This window comes from Malus sylvestris, chromosome 6 (assembly GCF_916048215.2).
Source record: "Malus sylvestris chromosome 6, drMalSylv7.2, whole genome shotgun sequence".
Lineage (NCBI taxonomy): Eukaryota > Viridiplantae > Streptophyta > Magnoliopsida > Rosales > Rosaceae > Malus > Malus sylvestris.
Window position 1 is genome coordinate 28,627,520 of NC_062265.1, and position 21,747 is coordinate 28,649,266.

The 21,747-nt window shown below is 34.7% G+C and overlaps 2 protein-coding genes, 1 long non-coding RNA gene and 1 pseudogene across 7 annotated transcripts in view; all 4 read left to right on the top strand.

Moving 5' to 3' along the window:
• The window catches only part of LOC126627242 (disease resistance protein RPM1-like), a 38,633-nt gene that overhangs the window by 13,087 nt on the left and 3,799 nt on the right, over nt 1-21,747 (top strand). For 2 of the 5 annotated variants that reach the window (XM_050296706.1, XM_050296709.1), the window contains exons 1-2: nt 19,535-19,656; nt 20,761-20,812. The exons of 1 other annotated variant lie outside the window; for it this stretch is intronic. The gene's annotated coding sequence lies outside the window, so the exon portion shown is untranslated. Of the gene's footprint in view, nt 1-19,534; nt 19,716-20,760; nt 20,813-21,747 lie in introns of those variants that run through there. 2 more of the 5 variants (XM_050296707.1, XM_050296708.1) reach the window with 1 other exon arrangement.
• On the top strand, nt 13,859-15,418 carry LOC126627263 (elongator complex protein 3-like; annotated as a pseudogene).
• On the top strand, nt 14,945-15,715 carry LOC126627285 (elongator complex protein 3-like). Its single transcript, XM_050296757.1, has 2 exons — nt 14,945-15,262; nt 15,503-15,715. Exons 1-2 carry the CDS (start codon nt 15,125-15,127, stop codon nt 15,626-15,628), a joined length of 264 nt encoding a protein of 87 aa, XP_050152714.1. The 5' UTR covers nt 14,945-15,124; the 3' UTR covers nt 15,629-15,715.
• Nucleotides 15,727-16,768, top strand: LOC126627290 (uncharacterized). The gene is made up of 2 exons (XR_007624953.1): nt 15,727-15,875; nt 16,046-16,768. It is a non-coding gene; the product is annotated as an uncharacterized LOC126627290 (long non-coding RNA).

A 21,747-nucleotide genomic window follows, 5' to 3' on the forward strand; every position in this document is an offset into this window, starting at 1 on the left:
CAGAGTGGGGCAACTCGATCAGAGGTTGATATATTATTGAGGACCGAGTTTGAAATCATTATGAAGCGCGTTGCTGAAAATCCATTGCCGGAAAGCTTGCTCTGCATGTGCATGGTAGCAGACTTAAAAGTTTTTTGAGATTTTGGTGGACAATATCAAGAAAGGAATTAAATGTCTATTCAAAGCCGTGAAACTCATTTCAGGAAGCACAATAGTCGGAGGGCTAAAAGGTTTCATAAATTTGGTTAGCTATATTTCCAAGAGTGTGCAATGCATAATTTTCATAGTTGAAGCTGTAAATTTGTTGTGGGGTCAATTTTTTGAGCCAAATGAAGAATTTTGTCAGAGCTTATTCATTTGAAATGAAAGGGTTTCTAACTAAAATTTATCAGTTTGTAACCGATAATTATATCTTTAGAGGATAGAGTCCGAAGCAGAAGAGCAAGACTTGAAGGATTTATTTTGAAAAACATGTTCATTTGAATAACATCTATAGCATGCAATTAACAAATTAAAGGCGGAATCATGCTTGTATGCATTCAAAAACAAAACATTACCCATGAAATTCAAAGCCTAGTAGATTGGTGAACCAATAATCAACTCAAAACAAAGTGAGTTGAAATTATTACCTTTGTAGATTCCTCTTTGCATAAGCAAAGGCTAATCACCCAAAGAGATAGGGCCTTCATTCCTTGCTTCTTAGATCCATGGATTTGGATGGAAGAATAGGTTCTCCAAGTTCCCAAAATTGAGAACCTCTAAGTCTCTTCACCAAGGTTTGATTGTAGAAGAAATGAGTGACCTTGGAGTAGTAGGATTGCTAGATGTACCCTCCAAGGTGTTGGCCTCTTTAGAGAGAAAATGGAGAGACAATTCTCACCCATTTTCACCCAAAATAAACCCTTAATCACATTTATGAATATTTGGCTATAAAGTCATTTATATAGTCACTTCTTTAAGTGACCTAAATAACCAAAACCCTAATTCATTCCTCATGGCCGGCCTACCTTGGGAATTTTGGGCTTTTGGGCCTTTGTGAATCTTTATTCATTAAGTTGTCATACAACTTAAGTCAATGGGCTTGACGTTCGAAGCCCATTGGGCCTTAAGGTCCAAAACTATCCCGAGGTCTTTAACGAACTTATTCGTTTGATTAATTAACATATTAATTAATCCTTGCCATAAATTAAATGATTAAACCATTTAATCATTCTTACTCATTTCCGTTTAATCTCCAATCTCTACCTTTTACGGTGTGCGATCCATTAGGTTCCTTTTAGCGAGGCAGTGGGCGATTAAAACAATTTTACATCGATTGTGAATTGAAACAATTTTCAATTCTCCCTTTAGTGGTTATACACGTATAGGGCTTCCACAAACCATGGTTGACGCCTAGCAGCATGTCATGGTTACCCAAGCTAATCAGAAGAGGTTAGAGAACCTATTCAGTTCGGGATTACAAATGCAATACGGTCCTTCTCTAATCTAATACTCTTGACCACATTGTTTGGTATGATAGTTTATTTATTCATGTCTACTATCCAATGTGATTCATTTGCTTATATGATTTCCTTGAATGTGATTTGGAACGCATTCCCCAATCTCATTCATACTCTGGCCAGAGATTCCAAATCATATCATAGAGTATTCTCCCTCAACTGTTTGAAGGTTAGAGATCCCTTGTTGCGCATTTACTTGTCTCCATAGCTAAGTGGCTTAACCCCAACGATGTCGTGACACCCCTAGGGGGTGAATTAGACATAATCAAAGATTAAGGACTTAACCACAAGACAACTGTGATGCCTCAGGTCAAAGGACTACTTTGCATTATCCCAACCATGAGTTCTCATGTGACATGGAATATAAGAACTCTTCGTTGATCACGTTCAGTGAACTCATTCTCTTATTGAGCACCTACGTACTTGTCTTGATGTCACACACACCAATGACTCGAGACTAGTCACTCTCCCTGAGAGAAGACACAGTACGTACTGATCTTAACGGACTGTCAATGCCCAATTGGTAATCCTATGATCAGGAACATTTAGGATGTGTCTACGAAAGAATGGTCTCATTAATCTAACTTCATTAGATTGCATTCTCCCAATCACATATTCCTTGGACTTTATCGTTTAAGCATATAACATTTATATGAGACGGCTCAAACAATAATCTTTGCCCTTTATATGTTAAACTAGATTAGTTTAACATTTGAAATGTCCGTAAAGTATCATCATATGATTGGTTTTAGGGCACATTTCCAACAATCTCCCACTTGCACTAGAGCCAATCAGCATTGGTCATCAGTGATGATACCTCTTCTGTCGTCATTTCATAAATGGCTGAGTAGTAGGCCTAGACAATGGATATCTATATGTGTTATCCACAGAAGCAACCTTGAGAATAACGACGTCACCATTATACATGATTCTCAATCATGTGGTTCAGTCTCTCATTTGTGTTCGGATCTTGATGAGACCTTGATTCCCAGGCTTGAGCTATCGCCCCATTAGTGTCATACACTTTCTGGTTGGAACCGAATAGAGAGTTCATAAATGAACTTTCTCATCCAAACAACATTGTTGTAAACTTCTATATGGCAATATATCTTGCATTCATAATGGAACACACTAAAGTCATTACTTTAATGTTTCCATCCAAATATCTCTTTAGTCATAATAAAGAGATATTTGTTTATCTCTTCATTCATAATGAAGAAACATCCAATGATGAATTAGATTCATAATCTAATACATTTACGCTTCCATTACGTTACTCTAATTCTTCCTCATTCTTTGAGGAATCTATCCTTAAGTATTTCTTAAATACTTAAGGACTCACTTGACAGTTGCCACGGTTCTGATCCTGGGCTTGCACTGATATCGTCTTGTACCGTTCTAGGTACAACTCATATCAATGTTTTTCATACAATATGAAATACATAAATCACCTTTCTGCTTATGCATAAAGGATTCAATTTACGCATTATTTTTATGGGAGTCAAAGGGTACGTTCCCTTTGAGAAGGGCAACTTGCTAGTCTCACTAGAATCGTCCTTCTTATTGAAGTTTATCATCATATGAGAAACTTCCTAGCATCCATTGTCTATTATTAGGGATTGATATAATCCAATTATATCATGAAATATATCATTATAGATTTCCATCCCATGTATATAGACTATATCTCCCATATACATTCTATCTTCATATAATGTATTAAAGTCATAACTTTAACGAAGAAGTATTCTTTTCATTTCCAAAATTAATATATCATATATACTTAAATTTTAGGAACATGATTAACTCCCACTAATCTTTTGTAAAACTCGTAAACAAAAGATTCATTTACATCTTGATGAGAAATCAAACGATTTGATCCTTTTTCCTCATAAAATGCAAATAGCTCCCACTAGCTTGCTAAGATCCATGATGGATGGATCTCTACAACTTACATGTCTTGTGATTCATAGTTTTAGACATATATTATCAAGACTATCTTAATAATGTCCAAACATTGAATCACCATTTAGTTGTAGCTAGCAATCTTCGAATTAATTGAAACTAAGACTATCTCAAAGATGGTTTCTTCAAAGTCAACCATTTTCTTTGATTGTAGTCACCTTAAGCTACCAATTAGCTATGAAGGTTTCATTATTTCGAGTCAAATGGTACTTTACCATTTCCTTGAGTATATATCGTATATGCACTCAGTGTATAAGGATTTTCATTCTTATCGACTACCTTGGAGCTTGTGGTATAGGAACTAGGTTGTTATATTTGTTGATTACTATCTTGTCTCTCAAAGAACCCATTCTTTGAGTTCTATCTCTCGTTCATTTGCTTTTAGGCAAATCACATTGTAGAATTACAATGAACTACCCAACAAAACAACATTTGTTAGTTGGTTTATAGAAGCGATATCCAAAAGTTATTTTAAGGATATCCTGCAAGATTGTTATCAAACGAATATTGCTTATTAGCACACAACCCCAAATCTTTAACATGCTTAAGATTTGTCTTTCTTTTCCAACTACATCTTATGGAGTCATGAAAATATTGGAAGATCTTCTCATCGACAATCATATTGTTTTAGAAGTATATATCCTATATATGGGTAATAGATAACATTTAACGAACTAAATCTTATTCAAGTTCGTTCTTCTCCTAATGGAGAAATACATTATCTTATGATGCTATTTTCCTTGATATCTTTCAAGGAAACTCATCTAAAGTGTTACCTTTCCTTGGATCAAATCTAAGGAGGTAAATACTTTAGATATCTTACTCATCTATTTACATTTCTTGAATTCTTTGAAACCTTTTGCAAAGTATTCGGACTTGTGTTTATTCAAAATAAACTATAGTCCAACCGAGAGTGATCTTCGGTGAATGTCATATAACATGAGTAGTATTATGTTGTGGACAAGTGCCACTAACATCTAAGTGAATTAACCTCAACAACTTTGTGATTCTTTCTTCTTTCCAAAAGAATAAAGATTCGAACATTTCGCCTCTATACAATTTTAACAAGAAGGTATTGGATCCGGATCTAACGATCCAAAGCATCCTTGTTTCACCAACTCGTAACTTATGTTTTAGAGGTATCACAATTTAGTTGGGATTAGTCACTACCTTGCAACCTTTTGGGTTTTAAGCATCATTATATTCTAAACAGTTAACACTACCATATCATCTCTACTATAGAGACAATCAATTAGATTACTATAATCCAATTTCTTTGGTAGTTCATATGAGGAAGTAAGTACTATCTGCTTTCGCAGAGATCTATATCTTATTCACGTTCCGTATGTGAAGCACCTTTTCTTCTCTCATATATCTTCTACTTCTTATTAGTTACACTTTTACAACGATTTGTAAAACATAGTTACTAATACGGAATCATACATTCAAGTAGAAGAACCAACTGTTTTGAACTATTCAAGAACAATTTACAACACCTTCGAAAGGTGTGTTCTTTGACACATGCAAGACATTTCTTGCAAATACCCCTTCCAATGTCCATCCTTTCATAAAGAAAGTTTGTTCCTTTGAAGTTATTTATCTTCTTTATTTGACTTTCACCTTTGACTACATTAGTCATGGTCCCTAAACTCCCACTATCTCTCTTGAAACCTTTTTCAATTGTGTTATACACATCAAACAATTTGGAGAGTATGTGGTTATTGTTCACTACATAGTTTACCATAAACTTAGTGAATCATTAGGATAGGGAAACAAAGGTGAAGTCCTTGCCTAGTTTCCGTCTCGTTAAGTGGTTTAACACTTCAACACTTCAACACTCAATGATTCAAAATCATCATAAGTCCATGTTAATGGACTATTTTTGTCAACCAACCATTATGTTCTAAACATAATTACAAACTTTCAAGAGTTGTACAAGGCAACTCTCATTTCTTCATACAACATTTGGAAGTGAAGAATCATGGCACATTAAGTGTCCAAGTCTTTGTGCTTTCTTCTCAAGTTCCTTGTTCATGTAACAAAGAAACAAGCACTAAGTGTTTGCATTGATTAAGGGTTGTTCAAAGCAACTCTTATTTCTTCATACAACAATTTGTAATTGAAGAATTATGACATTAAAAGTGTTGTCCTCTTTATGATAGACCTATTCTAACATATTCTTCTAATGATACATTATCAATAGGAAGATTGTGAGGATGAGGCTACTTAGGTACATTTACAAGCCATTAAAGACAATCTATGGTTTTGTAGTACCAAGTCCGTAAACTAAACGTTCGGCTTTTATTTGTCAAGTGTTGGATAGCGTTTGCAAATATATTGGTAAAAAAATACATAACGAATATAAATTGATTGATTTTAAGCCATTTGATTCGGGTCTTTAAATCAAATAGCATCACCCACTATTTTTGGCAAATTCCATATCCCTCATTGGAATTCGAGAGTTTTGGATGAAACTCTTAGTAGGTTACGGGAGGCTCACTAATACCAAGCCCACCTCAGAAGAACTCCATATTGGCTAGCAACAATAATAATGAGAGAGTATGCTTACTCATTTGCAACCTATGCAAGTACCCATCTCGTTTGGCCTCTAGAGAATGATGCCTCAGAAGAACTCCATATTGGCACCATTGCACTTAGTTAAGTCATTCCCACCATGCTAGTTCAAGTAGGGGTTCAAGAATGGCCTCAGAAGAACTCCATATTGGCCACACTCGTTGCCTACCTTTCACTTCATCATATGTTTATAGGCTTCTCCTGAATGTAAGCACATACTTTGCAACCCCAGAACTGGACGAATACATTGTACGAGTCACAAACTATTGAAGCCCACCACGGTGGAAGGCCACGAAAGAGTGTTCTAAGCACTCTCACGCTTATCAACTTAATAATGGTTTGGTTGAGGGTTTTAGGTCTCATCACATATAAACATACATTTTAATCTCTATTAAAACAATTTTGGTCCTATTACAACTATTGGTCCATCTCATTGTTTTAGTTGTACATAATACTCCCACTATGCTTTTAAAACGATTTTTAAAGCAAGAGTATATGATACTACTAACATAAACTTTGCATTCATTTGATGGACTATATATAGTTGCCTTAGGGCCTAAGGATGACTATGAACCTTTGTTTAGATTCAACACGAGCCTTGTGTTGAATCTCGGTCTAGGGATGGAGATTGATTTTAGTTACGCGTTTAATCACATTAAGGCGTGTTGTCTTAGGGGCGTTGGACCCAATTACTTCATTTTCATGCATATCATATAAAGCAAGAAAGAAATACTTCAAAGTAAAGGATGAGCTTATGCTCATTACAACATTTGCATAAAACAAATTACCTTAAAGTAAAGAAGGACTTATGCCCTTTTACAACATTTGATCAAATCAAATTACAACCAAAATCTAATCTACACATTCCCATGGTTCAAACAAATTTGATACGCCTTTCACATAGCTCAATTATATTAGGCTTAGGTTCATAATCTTCCTTTAATTAATTAACGCTTTAACTAATTAATTGAATGCAACATTTTCATTTGGTTTTTGTATCCATAAAATTGATTTAAGTGGAGCTAAACAAAATGAAAATCCAATTCTCATTTAAAGAGACAAAACAATTTTGTTCTCATCCTATTTGGGCCATCATGCAATAACCACAACTTTTTGGGCCATATTGCGAAAACATAAACTTTTGGGGTCACTTTGTAAAAACACAAAAGTCACTACTTCATGTAAATACAACTAGAACCCAAAATTTAAATAAATTCAAAAACTTCATTAAAGGAGCAAAACAATTTGTCCTTTAGCGTTTTTAGGCCTTAACGTCAAAACGTAAACTTTCGGGTCAAAGTACAAATACACAAAAGTATCAAAACTTTATGTAATTGCATAAAAGCCCCAAAAATACCCTATTTTATTAGGGTGGCCGGTTTTTAGGGATAAAAATGAGTGATGGGTGTTTTGATTTATTAGTTTTGTCAAAAACAATCAAGTAGTGCTTTCACCTTTCATAAAAATAATATATGTTTTGATGATTGATGTTTCCATCATCATTTATACAAATATTTAACACTTTAAATACTTTCATAAAATTAATATATGTTTTGATGATTGATGTTTCCATCATCATTTATTCAAATATTTAACACTTTAAATACTTTCATAAAATTAATATATGTTTTGATGATTGATGTTTCCATCATCATTTATTCAAATATTTAACACTTTAAATACATGATAAATCATTTGTAAAACATATAACATAAACTTTATGAAATATTCAAAACTTTGAATCAAAACACAAAACCTTTTTGTTCTTGGCAAGAACATCAAGAACAATGAAGAACATCCATGAAAACCCATAAGAGCTCCATGAATGTTTTCAAGCCATAAAACTCAAATTTTCATCATTCAAAATGAGGCTAACATCCTAGGGTACTTAGGGGTTCCAAAAGTCACCTTAAAACCATTTTAACAAGACAAACATGAACCCAAAAAATCACCCTTTGGATTTGGCCGAAAATTCCCAAAATCATGGCACCAAATTTTAGCTCCAATATTCATGCTCATATGAACTACATCTACAACATTTGAGATGGCAAATTTTCAAACAAAATTTACATTCAAAGAAGAAAGAATAAAGCTTGTAACAATTACAACTTTTAAATCATAAACTTATGAACTACAAAACCCAAAAGGATTCACCAACTACTAGACCTAGGCTCTGATACCACTTGAAGGATTTATTTTGAAAAACATGTTCATTTGAATAACATCTATAGCATGCAATTAACAAATTAAAGGCGGAATCATGCTTGTATGCATTCAAAAACAAAACATTACCCATGAAATTCAAAGCCTAGTAGATTGGTGAACCAATAATCAACTCAAAACAAAGTGAGTTGAAATTATTACCTTTGTAGATTCCTCTTTGCATAAGCAAAGGCTAATCACCCAAAGAGATAGGGCCTTCATTCCTTGCTTCTTAGATCCATGGATTTGGATGGAAGAATAGGTTCTCCAAGTTCCCAAAATTGAGAACCTCTAAGTCTCTTCACCAAGGTTTGATTGTAGAAGAAATGAGTGACCTTGGAGTAGTAGGATTGCTAGATGTACCCTCCAAGGTGTTGGCCTCTTTAGAGAGAAAATGGAGAGACAATTCTCACCCATTTTCACCCAAAATAAACCCTTAATCACATTTATGAATATTTGGCTATAAAGTCATTTATATAGTCACTTCTTTAAGTGACCTAAATAACCAAAACCCTAATTCATTCCTCATGGCCGGCCTACCTTGGGAATTTTGGGCTTTTGGGCCTTTGTGAATCTTTATTCATTAAGTTGTCATACAACTTAAGTCAATGGGCTTGACGTTCGAAGCCCATTGGGCCTTAAGGTCCAAAACTATCCCGAGGTCTTTAACGAACTTATTCGTTTGATTAATTAACATATTAATTAATCCTTGCCATAAATTAAATGATTAAACCATTTAATCATTCTTACTCATTTCCGTTTAATCTCCAATCTCTACCTTTTACGGTGTGCGATCCATTAGGTTCCTTTTAGCGAGGCAGTGGGCGATTAAAACAATTTTACATCGATTGTGAATTGAAACAATTTTCAATTCTCCCTTTAGTGGTTATACACGTATAGGGCTTCCACAAACCATGGTTGACGCCTAGCAGCATGTCATGGTTACCCAAGCTAATCAGAAGAGGTTAGAGAACCTATTCAGTTCGGGATTACAAATGCAATACGGTCCTTCTCTAATCTAATACTCTTGACCACATTGTTTGGTATGATAGTTTATTTATTCATGTCTACTATCCAATGTGATTCATTTGCTTATATGATTTCCTTGAATGTGATTTGGAACGCATTCCCCAATCTCATTCATACTCTGGCCAGAGATTCCAAATCATATCATAGAGTATTCTCCCTCAACTGTTTGAAGGTTAGAGATCCCTTGTTGCGCATTTACTTGTCTCCATAGCTAAGTGGCTTAACCCCAACGATGTCGTGACACCCCTAGGGGGTGAATTAGACATAATCAAAGATTAAGGACTTAACCACAAGACAACTGTGATGCCTCAGGTCAAAGGACTACTTTGCATTATCCCAACCATGAGTTCTCATGTGACATGGAATATAAGAACTCTTCGTTGATCACGTTCAGTGAACTCATTCTCTTATTGAGCACCTACGTACTTGTCTTGATGTCACACACACCAATGACTCGAGACTAGTCACTCTCCCTGAGAGAAGACACAGTACGTACTGATCTTAACGGACTGTCAATGCCCAATTGGTAATCCTATGATCAGGAACATTTAGGATGTGTCTACGAAAGAATGGTCTCATTAATCTAACTTCATTAGATTGCATTCTCCCAATCACATATTCCTTGGACTTTATCGTTTAAGCATATAACATTTATATGAGACGGCTCAAACAATAATCTTTGCCCTTTATATGTTAAACTAGATTAGTTTAACATTTGAAATGTCCGTAAAGTATCATCATATGATTGGTTTTAGGGCACATTTCCAACAAGACTGACATGGCCATCAAGATTTAAGAATGAAAAAGTAAAAGGGCAACCCCAAGCTACCAAGGCTCTCCGCTTTGCTAACATCTATCGTATGCAGCCTTCAAAGGAACAAGCACTCATCACGATGGTCTTCGAGATTATTATAAGGAAGCAGAATGTCGACGAGGTCAAAAGTTGATGTTCAGTTAATGTTCGTGTTTGAGGTCGTTAAGCACTCAGTTGCTAGAAAACCGATTTCTAGAAAGCTTGAATGGGGGGAGATGTCAGAGTTGGAATGCATTCAAGAACTGAGGACAGAGGTTTTCAAGAATGAGCAAAGTGGAGCAACTCAATCAAAGGTTGACATATTATTGAGGAGTTTGAAATCGTTATGAAGCGCGTTGCTGAAAAACCCATTGCTGAAAAGCTTGCTCGTGCTGTACGTGGTGGCAGACTTGTGAAGTTGTTCAAGATTTTGGTGAACAACATCAACAACGAAATTTAAGGTCTATTCAAAGCCGTGAAACTCATTTCAGGAAGCAAAGCAGCCGAAGAGTTGAAAGGTTTCATAAATTTGGTTGGCCATATTTCGAAGTGTGTGCTATGCATAATTTTCATAGTTGAAGATGACTCCAGTGCTCAGGAAGCTTGGAGGGCATCTCAGACTGGAGTTGTAGGCATGCCATAGCCATACACGAAAAAAGTATGAAAGCAACAGTTCATGGGGCACAGGTAACTTCAATGGACATTGTGTCAGTTAAAAAACAATTAAAGAAGATAAGAGAGCTTGCAATGAATGGAGAAAGGATTCAGAGGGCAGGGCGTTTATGCATAGGCCTCTCCCCCATATACTAAATAAATCACTCATCGCATGAACAACATGTGATTGTAGCTGTGATAGGAGAAATTTTTCATTGTGTCCGTAATACGAGTCAGGGGCGGAGGCAATATATGCCTAGCATAGGCCTAGGCCTACTCTCACTCTTTAAGCCCCTCTAAATATGTAGTATTAAATATTTATTTATTTTTTATAAACTTAGTATTATACATCTTTTAGTTTACATGAAATCTTTAAATTCTATTCACCAATAATTAAAACAAGAGGTCTTTTTTTCTTTTCACCCAACGACACTCATCCTAAAACTAAATCTAACTCTTATTTTGTATACAAGTCAATAACTCTTAAAATTAAAATCTAAAATTTACTTTAGTTTTATCAAAAGATATTCTTTTATATTGTCAACCTAAAGAATAATAAACTTTGAGCTTTTCCTCCTTCCCTTGTTGAATTTCATGTATTTTGCCCTCCAAATTTTCAACCCAAAACAGTTTTAAGGTTTGTAAATCTCTGTGTTCTCTTTAACTTTTTACTAATAATATGATCTAAAAACATGATCCCCTAGCATTTTTCATTGACTTGATATTGGAAGGTTAATTTCTTTTAATCCTCTTTAATCTTGATTAACTACTCTCTATATTGACTTGATATTGGAAGATTAATTTTAACATGGAAAAAGCATTTAGTGCCTCAAAAAAATTTAATTAGATCACAACTCCAAGCATGTATTATACCCTTTGGTAAACATTATCTATTTTTTTAACATTAAGTGAGGCCCCTCCTCATATAAAATCCTGGCTCCGCCACTGATACGAGTGATACACTACGTGTTATTACGTAGGAGGAAGTTTTATATTGTAAGTTGTTAATTTTTTAACACAAGTATCTCACCACATATATTGTGACATGTGATGTATAATTCCGTGTTCCGGATAAGCACTAAAAAATCTCTCGATGAGATGAATACAACTGCTCCATTTAAGAGTATGAAGTTCAAGAAATGGTTGATTTTTTATATTTAAATAAAAAGTTTAAAAAAATGCATTGAATAAGTTGGAAAATAATTTTTATAGTTTTTTTTTCCTTTTGTATTCTTTTTTTTTTGTTAATTCATTTTTAATTTAATAGTTTAAATATAAAATAAAACATTGTACAATATATATCTACATATTAATAGAACTTAACCACCAAAAACCAATGAAATTACAGTTATAACCTTTAATACATAACTAGAAGAAAAAAAATTAGATAAGGAAAAAATGTGGGCATTAATTCCACACAAACAACTTTTTACTTTTTTTTTCTTTGAACCTGACAATCATGTCACCCTATCTTTACCCTCTAAACTCACACTCTCTCTCCTTAACAGCCAACCCTTTTTTTTATGTCTACCAACCCCTTTTTTCGTTTTATCAAACGATATTATTTACATTAAGGGATGAATGAGTGAGTTATGTCTCACAATGGGCCAGCAATAATGTAGTTTAAATTTGCATTTGGCGAAAATCCAACGTCAAACCTCTCACTTATCAATGAAGAATAATATTATTAGATCGTAGTATTGAGTGCCAACAGTTAAAAACAAATAACTCCTCCCTTTTAAAAAAAAAAAGGAAAACTAATGAAAAGGGTTTGAAAACTTTGAGTTTTAACGATAAGGACAAAATAAAGGGTAAAGTGAATAGTATAAGGATTGACTTTTTAGTGTAAAAATGTGGTTTTTCATTAAAGTGAATGGTACCGGAAGTTTTTCTTTAAAATTCCTTTAAAAAAAAACCAATTTTTGAGAAAAGTAAAAATAAAAATTATATTTCTCATAGATAGTGTGTGTGGCATTTGCTAGTATACATAATGTGAGAAGGCTAAAAAGGCAACACTTTCAAAATACCTAAAATGCCCCCTCTTCAAAGAATGCAATTTAATAAAACTACTTCACATACATGACGGAGTAGTTACTAATATAGTTTTTTATATTTTCATTTAGCTTTCAATATACCTAAAATGCCCCCTTTTCAAAAAATGTAATTTGACAAAACTACTTCACATACATGACGGAGTAGTTACTTTTATATATATATTCATTATTATATTTTTAAACACATGTAAATTCAGTTTTTTTTTTTAATTTATGCATATAACGAAGAAGAGCAAATTGCCACACGCCTGCAAGGCTAGTAAAGAATATAAATTCAGGAGGCCAAATGGTGAATCATTCATAATCCCAACTATACCCTCTCTAATTAAAATTTTAAATAAAACAATTTAATTTCACAAAAAATACAAACTAACAAAAGAAAAAATTGTCAAATGTGTAAGCGTGTAGCAAGAAACTACTTGCAAAAAGAGAGAATAACAATACGAAAATCATCTTTGTCACATTTTAGACCAAATTGACACATTAAGAAGTTGCCAAATTTTTTGAGAATATTACTAAATATGTCTCATATTTCAAAATCAAATATCAATTCGTTTTTGAATTTCCTACCCAAAGTTAAAATTAAAAATAGTTTCAGTCTTTTTAGTATTTTTCATAGAATAAAAATAATTTTAGCCAATTGATCAAAAAACAATAAAGTTTGTTCAATCTTAGACCATCTCCAATGGTTGGGCTAAAAGCCAAATATTTTAGCCCGAAAATTTTAGTTTTTAGCCCAAAAATAGTTTTTCTGCTCCAACCGTTCTAACCTAAAATTTTAGCCCGGACTTATTAAAGAATAAACTTAGGCTATTTTTTTTCTTAAATTAATTTTTTTTTAAATTAATATGTAGACTATCGTAAATTAATTTTATGAATATTCTAATAAAAAAAATTTAAAATTCCGATAAATATTTTGACTCGGTTCGATGGAGCTCATACCGATTTCTCGGCTAAATTTTGGAGGCAATCTGGCATTAGTTTAGCATTTAGCATTTAGCCCAAATTTTCCCCTTGAGTTAAAGTGAGTTTGGGGGGAAATTTTTTAGGGTAATTTGACTTTTAACTCACCATTAGATGGTCTTAACAAACACGGACTGTAGCATAGAAACGGCAGTTCCTGTTAAACCTCTTTTCCTCCCCTCACTCTTCTCTCCCATGGCAACTGCAGTGCTGCCAGTATCCGTGCCCGCCAGAAAGCAACCCCGACCCGGTCAGGGCGGATTCGAGGCCCATGGACTATCCGAAGAAGAGGCCTGGGTCCGAGCCATCGCCGAAATCGTCAGCTCCATGGTCGACCTCTCCCGGAAGACCAAAACGTCGACCTAAACGCCCTCAAGACCACCGCGTGCCGCAAGTACGGTCTCTCACGTGCGCCGAAGCTGGTTGAAATGATCGCGGCTCTGCCGGAGTCGGACCGTGATGCTCTTCTCCCTAAGCTCAGGCCAAGACGGTCCGAACCGCCTCAGGCATCGCCGTCGTGGCCGTGATGTCGAAGCCTCATAGGTGCCCCCACATCGCCACCACCGGGAATATTTGCGTGTACTGCCCCGGTGGTCCCGATTCGGACTTTGAGTACAGCACTCAGTCTTACACTGGATACGAGCCTACTAGCATGCGCGCAATTTGGGCAGGTATGGCTTTCTCTAGTTCATTGACGCATTTTATCGAACACTTGATAGGGAATTCAAAATTTATGTTAGTCATGGTTCGTTTCGAAGTTTAAAGTTTTCGGCTTGATTGATTTTTCACCATGAAATTGAGAGCTTTGTAAAGAAGAGATTATTTGAAGGAATTGGTGTTTAAAATTGGATTAGTGAAGTTAATTTGGTAGTTAATCTATTGGTTTTGTGTGTTTAGATACAACCCATATGTCCAGGCTAGAAGATCAGCTGAAGAGATTGGGTCACAGTGTAGACAAGGTTTGGAGATTTCCATGATAGAGTAATATGAATGGTTGTCGCCTTATAACTGGTACTGAATTTGTGTTTTCAGGTCGAGTTCATCTTAATGGGCGGTACTTTCATGTCGTTGCCCGCAGATTACCGTGATTACTTTATTAGAAATCTGCACGATGCGTTATTGGGACACACTTCTGCCAATGTTGAAGAGGCAGTTGCCTACTCTGAGCATGGTGCTACTAAATGTATTGGAATGACCATTGAAACCTGAGATTTTAGTTTATTTCCGAAGCCTTTAATTTCTCATTCTTGTGTTTAAATTGGCTGACAGTAATTTTTCGCTTACCATCTTGTTTCCAGTTCATCTGGTCGGTCCAGAAAGTTAACAAAGGTAGTTGTAACTTTTTATTCTGCTGGAGGCCAGATTATTGCCTTGGACCTCACTTGAGACAAATGCTTTCTTTTGGTTGTACAAGACTAGAAATTGGAGTTCAGAGTACATATGAGGATGTGGCTCGGGACAACAATAGAGGTCATACCGTAGCTGCAGTGGCTGATTGTTTTTACTTGGCAAAGGATGCTGGTTTTAAGGTCAGCCTAGTACCTTATCATAAAACTCACTTACCTTCACCGTGGGAAAAGATTGGATTTTGGACCTTTTATATCTACAGTGACAGGAGATTAATCTTTCATCAAAACAATTTGTGAGCCTGGATATATTTTTCAAATTATTGTGCTCTCCCATAATTCAGCGAGAATATTTTATCATATTCTAGTCATTCATGTTGATTACTTTTGTTTCACACTAATAATTTTATGCATTTGCTCTAGGTGGTTGCACACATGATGCCTGACCTTCCTAATGTAGGGGTTGAGAGAGACATGGAGAATTTCGGGAGTTCTTTGAGAGCCCCTCGTTCAGAGAAAATGGCCCTAAAATTTAACCAACACTCGTGATCTGTGGAACTGGACTCTATGAGCTTTGGAAAACGGGCAGGTACCTGAGCAACTTGTGGACATTGTAGCTCGGATCCTAGCCATGGTCCCCCCTTGGACGCGTGTTTATAGAGTTCAGCGAGACATTCCAATGCCTTTAGTTACTTCTGGGGTTGAGAAAGGAAATCTTCGGGAGTTAGCTTTGGCTTGGATGGAAGACCTGGGCTTGAAGTGCCGTGATGTTCGAACACGAGAGGCTGGAATTCAGGTATGTGGGTAGTCATTCTTGTTTGAGCATGTTTTTTGGAACTGAGGTTTTGATTTGCAAGTCGAACAAGGCATGAAATTCAGGTTGTTGTAAGTGGAGCGAGTGATGAAATATACGGTTTTAGTTTTGGAATGAATTTGGTTCTGAAGTTGGAGTTTTTTTGTTTGCAGGTATACACCAGGGGAGTTCCTGTTGCCTTCAGAAACGCGGTCTGCTGAGTTCTATAAGATGGCGCCTAGGATGCTTTCGGATGCAGGTTACAACCTATAGAAATTAGCAGTTACTGCAAGAGTGGATATCACTGCAAACACAATCTAACTTATTGGAAGAACAAGCCTTTCTATGCTGTCGGCCTTGGCTCCGCTAGCTATGTCGATGGCGTGAGGTTTTCGAGACCAAAGAGGATGAAGAGTACACAGGTAATGTGGGGAATATGGAGAATGATTTGGTGGAGTGCGGTGAGGTACCGTATGGCACGTAGACGGGACGAAACGGATGTTGTTATGGAGAAATTTTTCATTGTAACCGGAATACGGTTGGTACATCACGTGTTTTTATATAAATTGTGGGAAATTTTATTTTTTAAGTTAACTTTTTAACACATATCCCACAATTTGTATAGCGACACGTAATGTACCATCCTGTGTTTCGGTCACACCAAAAATTCTCTCATTGTTATGTTCTCTCTTAAAATGAAGAGAAAACATTACATTTATGTACAATTGTTGCTTCCGCTGAAATTAATAATTAATAAATGCATTATGATTCTTACCCTATTAAGATAGATCATAGTTAGGGGTGAATTTGGGTACGGTTGTCGTACTAAAATCCTTGTACTAAATACCATACCAAATTTTGGGTTTGACATAATCTATTATCATTATTATGCCAAATTTTTAGCATACCTAATTATGGTATGTCAAATAGTTATAGTTCGGTTAACATGGTATGATCATAGTAATTACCATTTTATTTTGGATCACTTTTTCAGCCTAAAATCTGTTTTTTTTTTTTTTTATTTTATAAATTTATTTTTTGTTCCCAACCCAATTCAAGGGCAACCCCTCTCCCTTTCTTCCATCGTTCTCCGGCTTCTACTTCTACTGGTCACTAACTATGAAAGGTATGAGTGTCCGCCATGGATGACTGTGTTCTTGTCAACAATTTAATTTTCCAAGATCTTCTTCTATTGATAACTTTACATGGAGTGTTATAAGTTGTATGGTTTACATGGAGTGTTATAAGTTGTATGGTTTACATGGAGTGTTAACTTTAACATATTTTTTGCCATTTAGTATTACGGTTTGATGGTATTCCTTTTCACTTGGAAGTGAGAGGTCTTAGATTCGAATTTCGTGGATGGCGAATTTGATACCAAATTAGATTGGGCTTAACCGAACTCACCCTCTCTAGTTTAAAATATATCGATGTACTAAAAAAAAAAAACTTAAAACATATTTTTCTCAAATTATTTTGATTAAATGACTTGGATTATAATTAATATTTTTTAATAAACAATATTAATTACACTAAGGGAGAGGGGATAGGTTACCAATAATGTGGTTCAAATTCGTCTTTGGCAAGAATCGAATTAGAGACCTCTCACTTATAAATGAAGAGAAATATCACTAAGCCGTAGTACTAAGTAGCTATTATAATTAATACTTACATTTGCCTACATACTTTGTGTGTATGAACACATTTTTTTAGAAAATGAGGAGAGGGAGAGAAAGAGAGAGAAAATGTGGGAGGAGTGTGAGGTTTTTTATTTTGGTTTTTTTTTTAATTTTAAATATTAGGATATTTTAATATCATGTAGGTGAGGTTTCAATAAAAAACAATAAAATTTAGACCTATGAAATTACATTATTGCCCATCATTTTTTGTGTGATAAAAGACTAAGTTATCTTCTCACCCTCTTTTGGTTGATAAAGAAGATTTCATTAATTAACAGAGATTATACATAATAAATAAAATGAAAAATAATAAAAACTGAAAGAAAAAACCGTACCGTTCAAACTTCAAAGTTAGGGGGAGGGTAAGAAGGACAAGGATTGTCTGCACTCCCACTTTCGGTGCCCTCTCGTGCCCTCCTGTTTGTATGGTCACGGTTAAGCCACGTCAACATTTTATATTACTATTCATTTTTATCTTATTATCTCTATAAAAAAATAATATAAAATGTTGACGTGACTTCACCGTAACCATACAAAACAGGAGGGCACCATAAGTGGGAGGGCAGACAATCCTTGTCTAGGAAAGAAACCTCTCCTTCTCTGCCGCATATCTCCTAGTTTTATTTATTTTTTTTTTTTTTGGTGATAAAAAAACCTTCCTGATCTCTTTACTCTCTAGAAACTCATGTGTTATTACCATTTATCGGACGATATGTTTTCCCGCTTGTTCATAATGTTCTCACGCTTGGCCAATGAGAGAAAAAATCGTTTTCCACAATCTAATTTATCATTCAAAATACCAGGAATGAAGAATTAGGATTTTGGGTTTAGTTTTGTTTACCGAACAAAATAATTCAAAAGATCGAGCAATTGCGCGATATGCTTTGTGTGCTTCTTAATTTTGTATAAATTGAATCAAATCAACATGCAGTAAAGATGAATTTTCTCTCCTCCTCCTTACGTTCGTGACCAGTTGATTTTTTTTCCTTTTGAGTTCTATTGGATTACTTGATTCTTATTCATTTAATATAATTGTTTATTTATTACTTTTAATTCACATCATCATCCATGTCACTTAAGGTTTAAACTTTTCAACATTAGTCTTAATCAAGACCATTGAATGTTATAAAGTCTAATGGCTAAAAAAGAGTGTAAAAATATTTGTCCCTTGATCATATTCTATATGTATTTTTAGATATGAATATAAATTATTCTCTACTAATTTTTCAATACAATATGATAATATTGTTAGTAATATTATCGAATACCAATATATTCCTAAAATTTCAGTTTGCTACACTATTATGTCATTATCGATAAGCACAAAATCGACATGGTACAACTGTCAATCGGTGACATGATAATTCGACAAAAAAAATTCACCCTAGAGTTAATAACTCACCCGTGATAAGTGTTGAATCAGAAACTAAAAAAGTAATTGAATTTTACCGGAAGTGTATATAAACTTTTGTAATGTGAATTAAAATTACAGTGTGCTTGAGTGATTTTTCAAAACCTTGTGCTTGTTATTTGAAATAAGAGTTTTCTATTATATTTTTAGTTTTTTTCGTGCACCAATTATTTTTCTATCGACCCCAATTTCGAAGCGCAACTTTAATTGACCTCACCACGCAATTATTGTCGGCGAGCAAAATACATCCTACGCGGTTTCTTTACAAATTGCCACGTACATCACTTTATCATCTTTGTCCAAAGGTTTTTGTCTTCGTCTGAAATTATTGGTCTTTGTCAGAAAGTATTCATAAGGGTCAAAAAGTAGGAAAACTAATGAAAATGGTTTGAAAACTTTAAGTTTTAATGATAAGAAAAAAATAAAGGGTAAAGTGAATAGTACCAGGATTGACTTTTTAGTGTAAAAATGTGATTTTTCGTTAAAGTAAATAATAGCGGATGCTTTTCGTTAAAGTTCTATAAAAAGTATTGGTCTTTGTTTCATCACTTCCATCACAACTTCCAATCGGTTCATGGAATTGACGTGAGGGGTTAGGAATGGCTATATTCTATGAGCGAGCTCCATTCCCTTCATCTCATATTTGATATTTTTGTTTTCATCGACAAAGGAGCCCAACAATAACGACGTCAGAGCAACTGAAGCATATCATTGCAATTTGCAACTCTTTTGTGAGCTTCCATATGCCCCAGGGTATGTTATTCTGCACTCTTACTACCATATCTAATATCCTTCTGGAAATTTCTGGAAGAAAGTATAAGGGCTTATGAGCTACATCTGTTAAAATCACCAAATAAGGGAGCGAAACCCTTTCAGTTAAAATCAGATAAAATGATCAAATTGAGTTTCGAAAGACTGAAAAAGGACTATTGAAAAGAGAAATAGAGTTATATGATGATTGGGTTAACATAATAGAATAAAGAGAAAACATTGCATTCATGCGTAATTATTGCTTCCGCTGAATTAAATGCATTTTGATTTTACCCTATTAAGCTAGTAGCTCACCCATGACTAGTGTTAAATTAGAGACTTAAAAAGCAGTTGGTTTTATGCATGTTTTAAAAAGTAGTTAGTTTTACAGAGGGTTTTTATTATTTTTTTATTTTTTATTTTTTATTTTATAAACAAAAGTTATTATTTACAATTACATTAAGAGGAGAGGGTGAACTAAGTTTCACAATAGGTTATTGATAATGTAGTTCAAATTCATCTTTAACGGGAATCAGACTAAAAACAACTTACTAATAAGTAAAGAAAAATATCACTAAACTGTAACTGTAAGTAATGAGTTAATAGGACCTCACCTCATTAATTATTGTCGGCGAGCATAATACAACCTGCGCGGTTTCAGTTTCACGGTATACAAAATGCCAAAAGTATTGGTCTTTCTTTTTTCTAATCAAACAAATAGTATTGGTCTTTGTCTCGTGCCTTCAATTATTGTCCAATTTTCATAAATTAAAATCGGTCTTTCTTTTATAATCAAACAAAAAGTAATGGTCTTCTACCAAAAAACAAAAAGTAATGGTCTTTGTCTCATGCCTTCCATTATTGTCCAATTTTTTTATCAAACAAAAGTCTTGGTCTTTGTCTCATGCCTTCAACTATTTTCCAAATTTCATAAATTATAATCTTCATCTCCGTCTCCGTCTCATACTTGATATTTTCATCGAGTTTATTGACACAGGAGTCCAACAATACCATAAGTTATAACTTAATGCGATTGAAGCATATCATTGCAACTGAAGCATATCATTGCAACTCTTTTGTGAGCTTCCACATGCCCCAGGGTATGTTATTCTGCACTCTTACTACCATATCTAATATCCTTCTGGAAATTTTCTGAAAGAAAGTAAGGGCTTATGAGCTACATCTGACTTTTGTTTCACTTTTTTTCTTCTTATTATATATGTAATTCAGATTCTGAGCACTCATCATTAAACACAAGACTTCAAATTCGATTTCTTCCTCAACAATTACATATGTTGAAAAAATAAAATGCAAAATGAAAGTTATCTATTTTCTGTGTAGACAGGTCTAGGCGGCCGCCTAATTAGGTCTAGGCGTCATTTCTTAATTTTCAAATTCCTAGGCATTAATCGGGGCGGTGGCCAACCGCCTAGCGCCGCCTAGGATTTTTAGAATAGTGGTTAACGTGTTGACCCAATACCTATTATTTTCGTGTCGTTTAGTGTCTGATTAACGGGTCGTGCAAAAAATTGTGTAGTATTTGTGTAGAGTCCAATCTACTGGACCCAAAACATTCCGTTCTTTTCGACGTGTGTACTTTCATTTAACAACAATTTTGTGGTACTTGTCAACTGCCACCTACAAAGAATTGAAGCTTTTGGTTATCCTTTAACACTGACTAAAATCCATGAAATTTGGTGGAAGAATTAGATTGAATGAGTTCGAAATTTTCAATCATAGATTTTTGTTCTGGAACCAAATTCTTTAATTATGTGTTCTTGCAAAAAAGACTCGAGAAGTAGTTTTCGGACTTTTGAAGTTTGGCCCTTTGTTAAACTGAATGAAAGTTAAGAACAGAAAATTAAATTTCTTGAGTACCTTATTTAGATCTTGATTTCTTTTGGCTTGTGGTTTCGTTTTGAAAACTAAGCACATAGTTTGTTAAAGGTCGTACCCAGTGCACAAGGCTCCCGCTTTACGCAGGGTCTGGGAGAGGTGAATGTCGGCTAGCCTTACCCCCATTTTATGGAGAAGC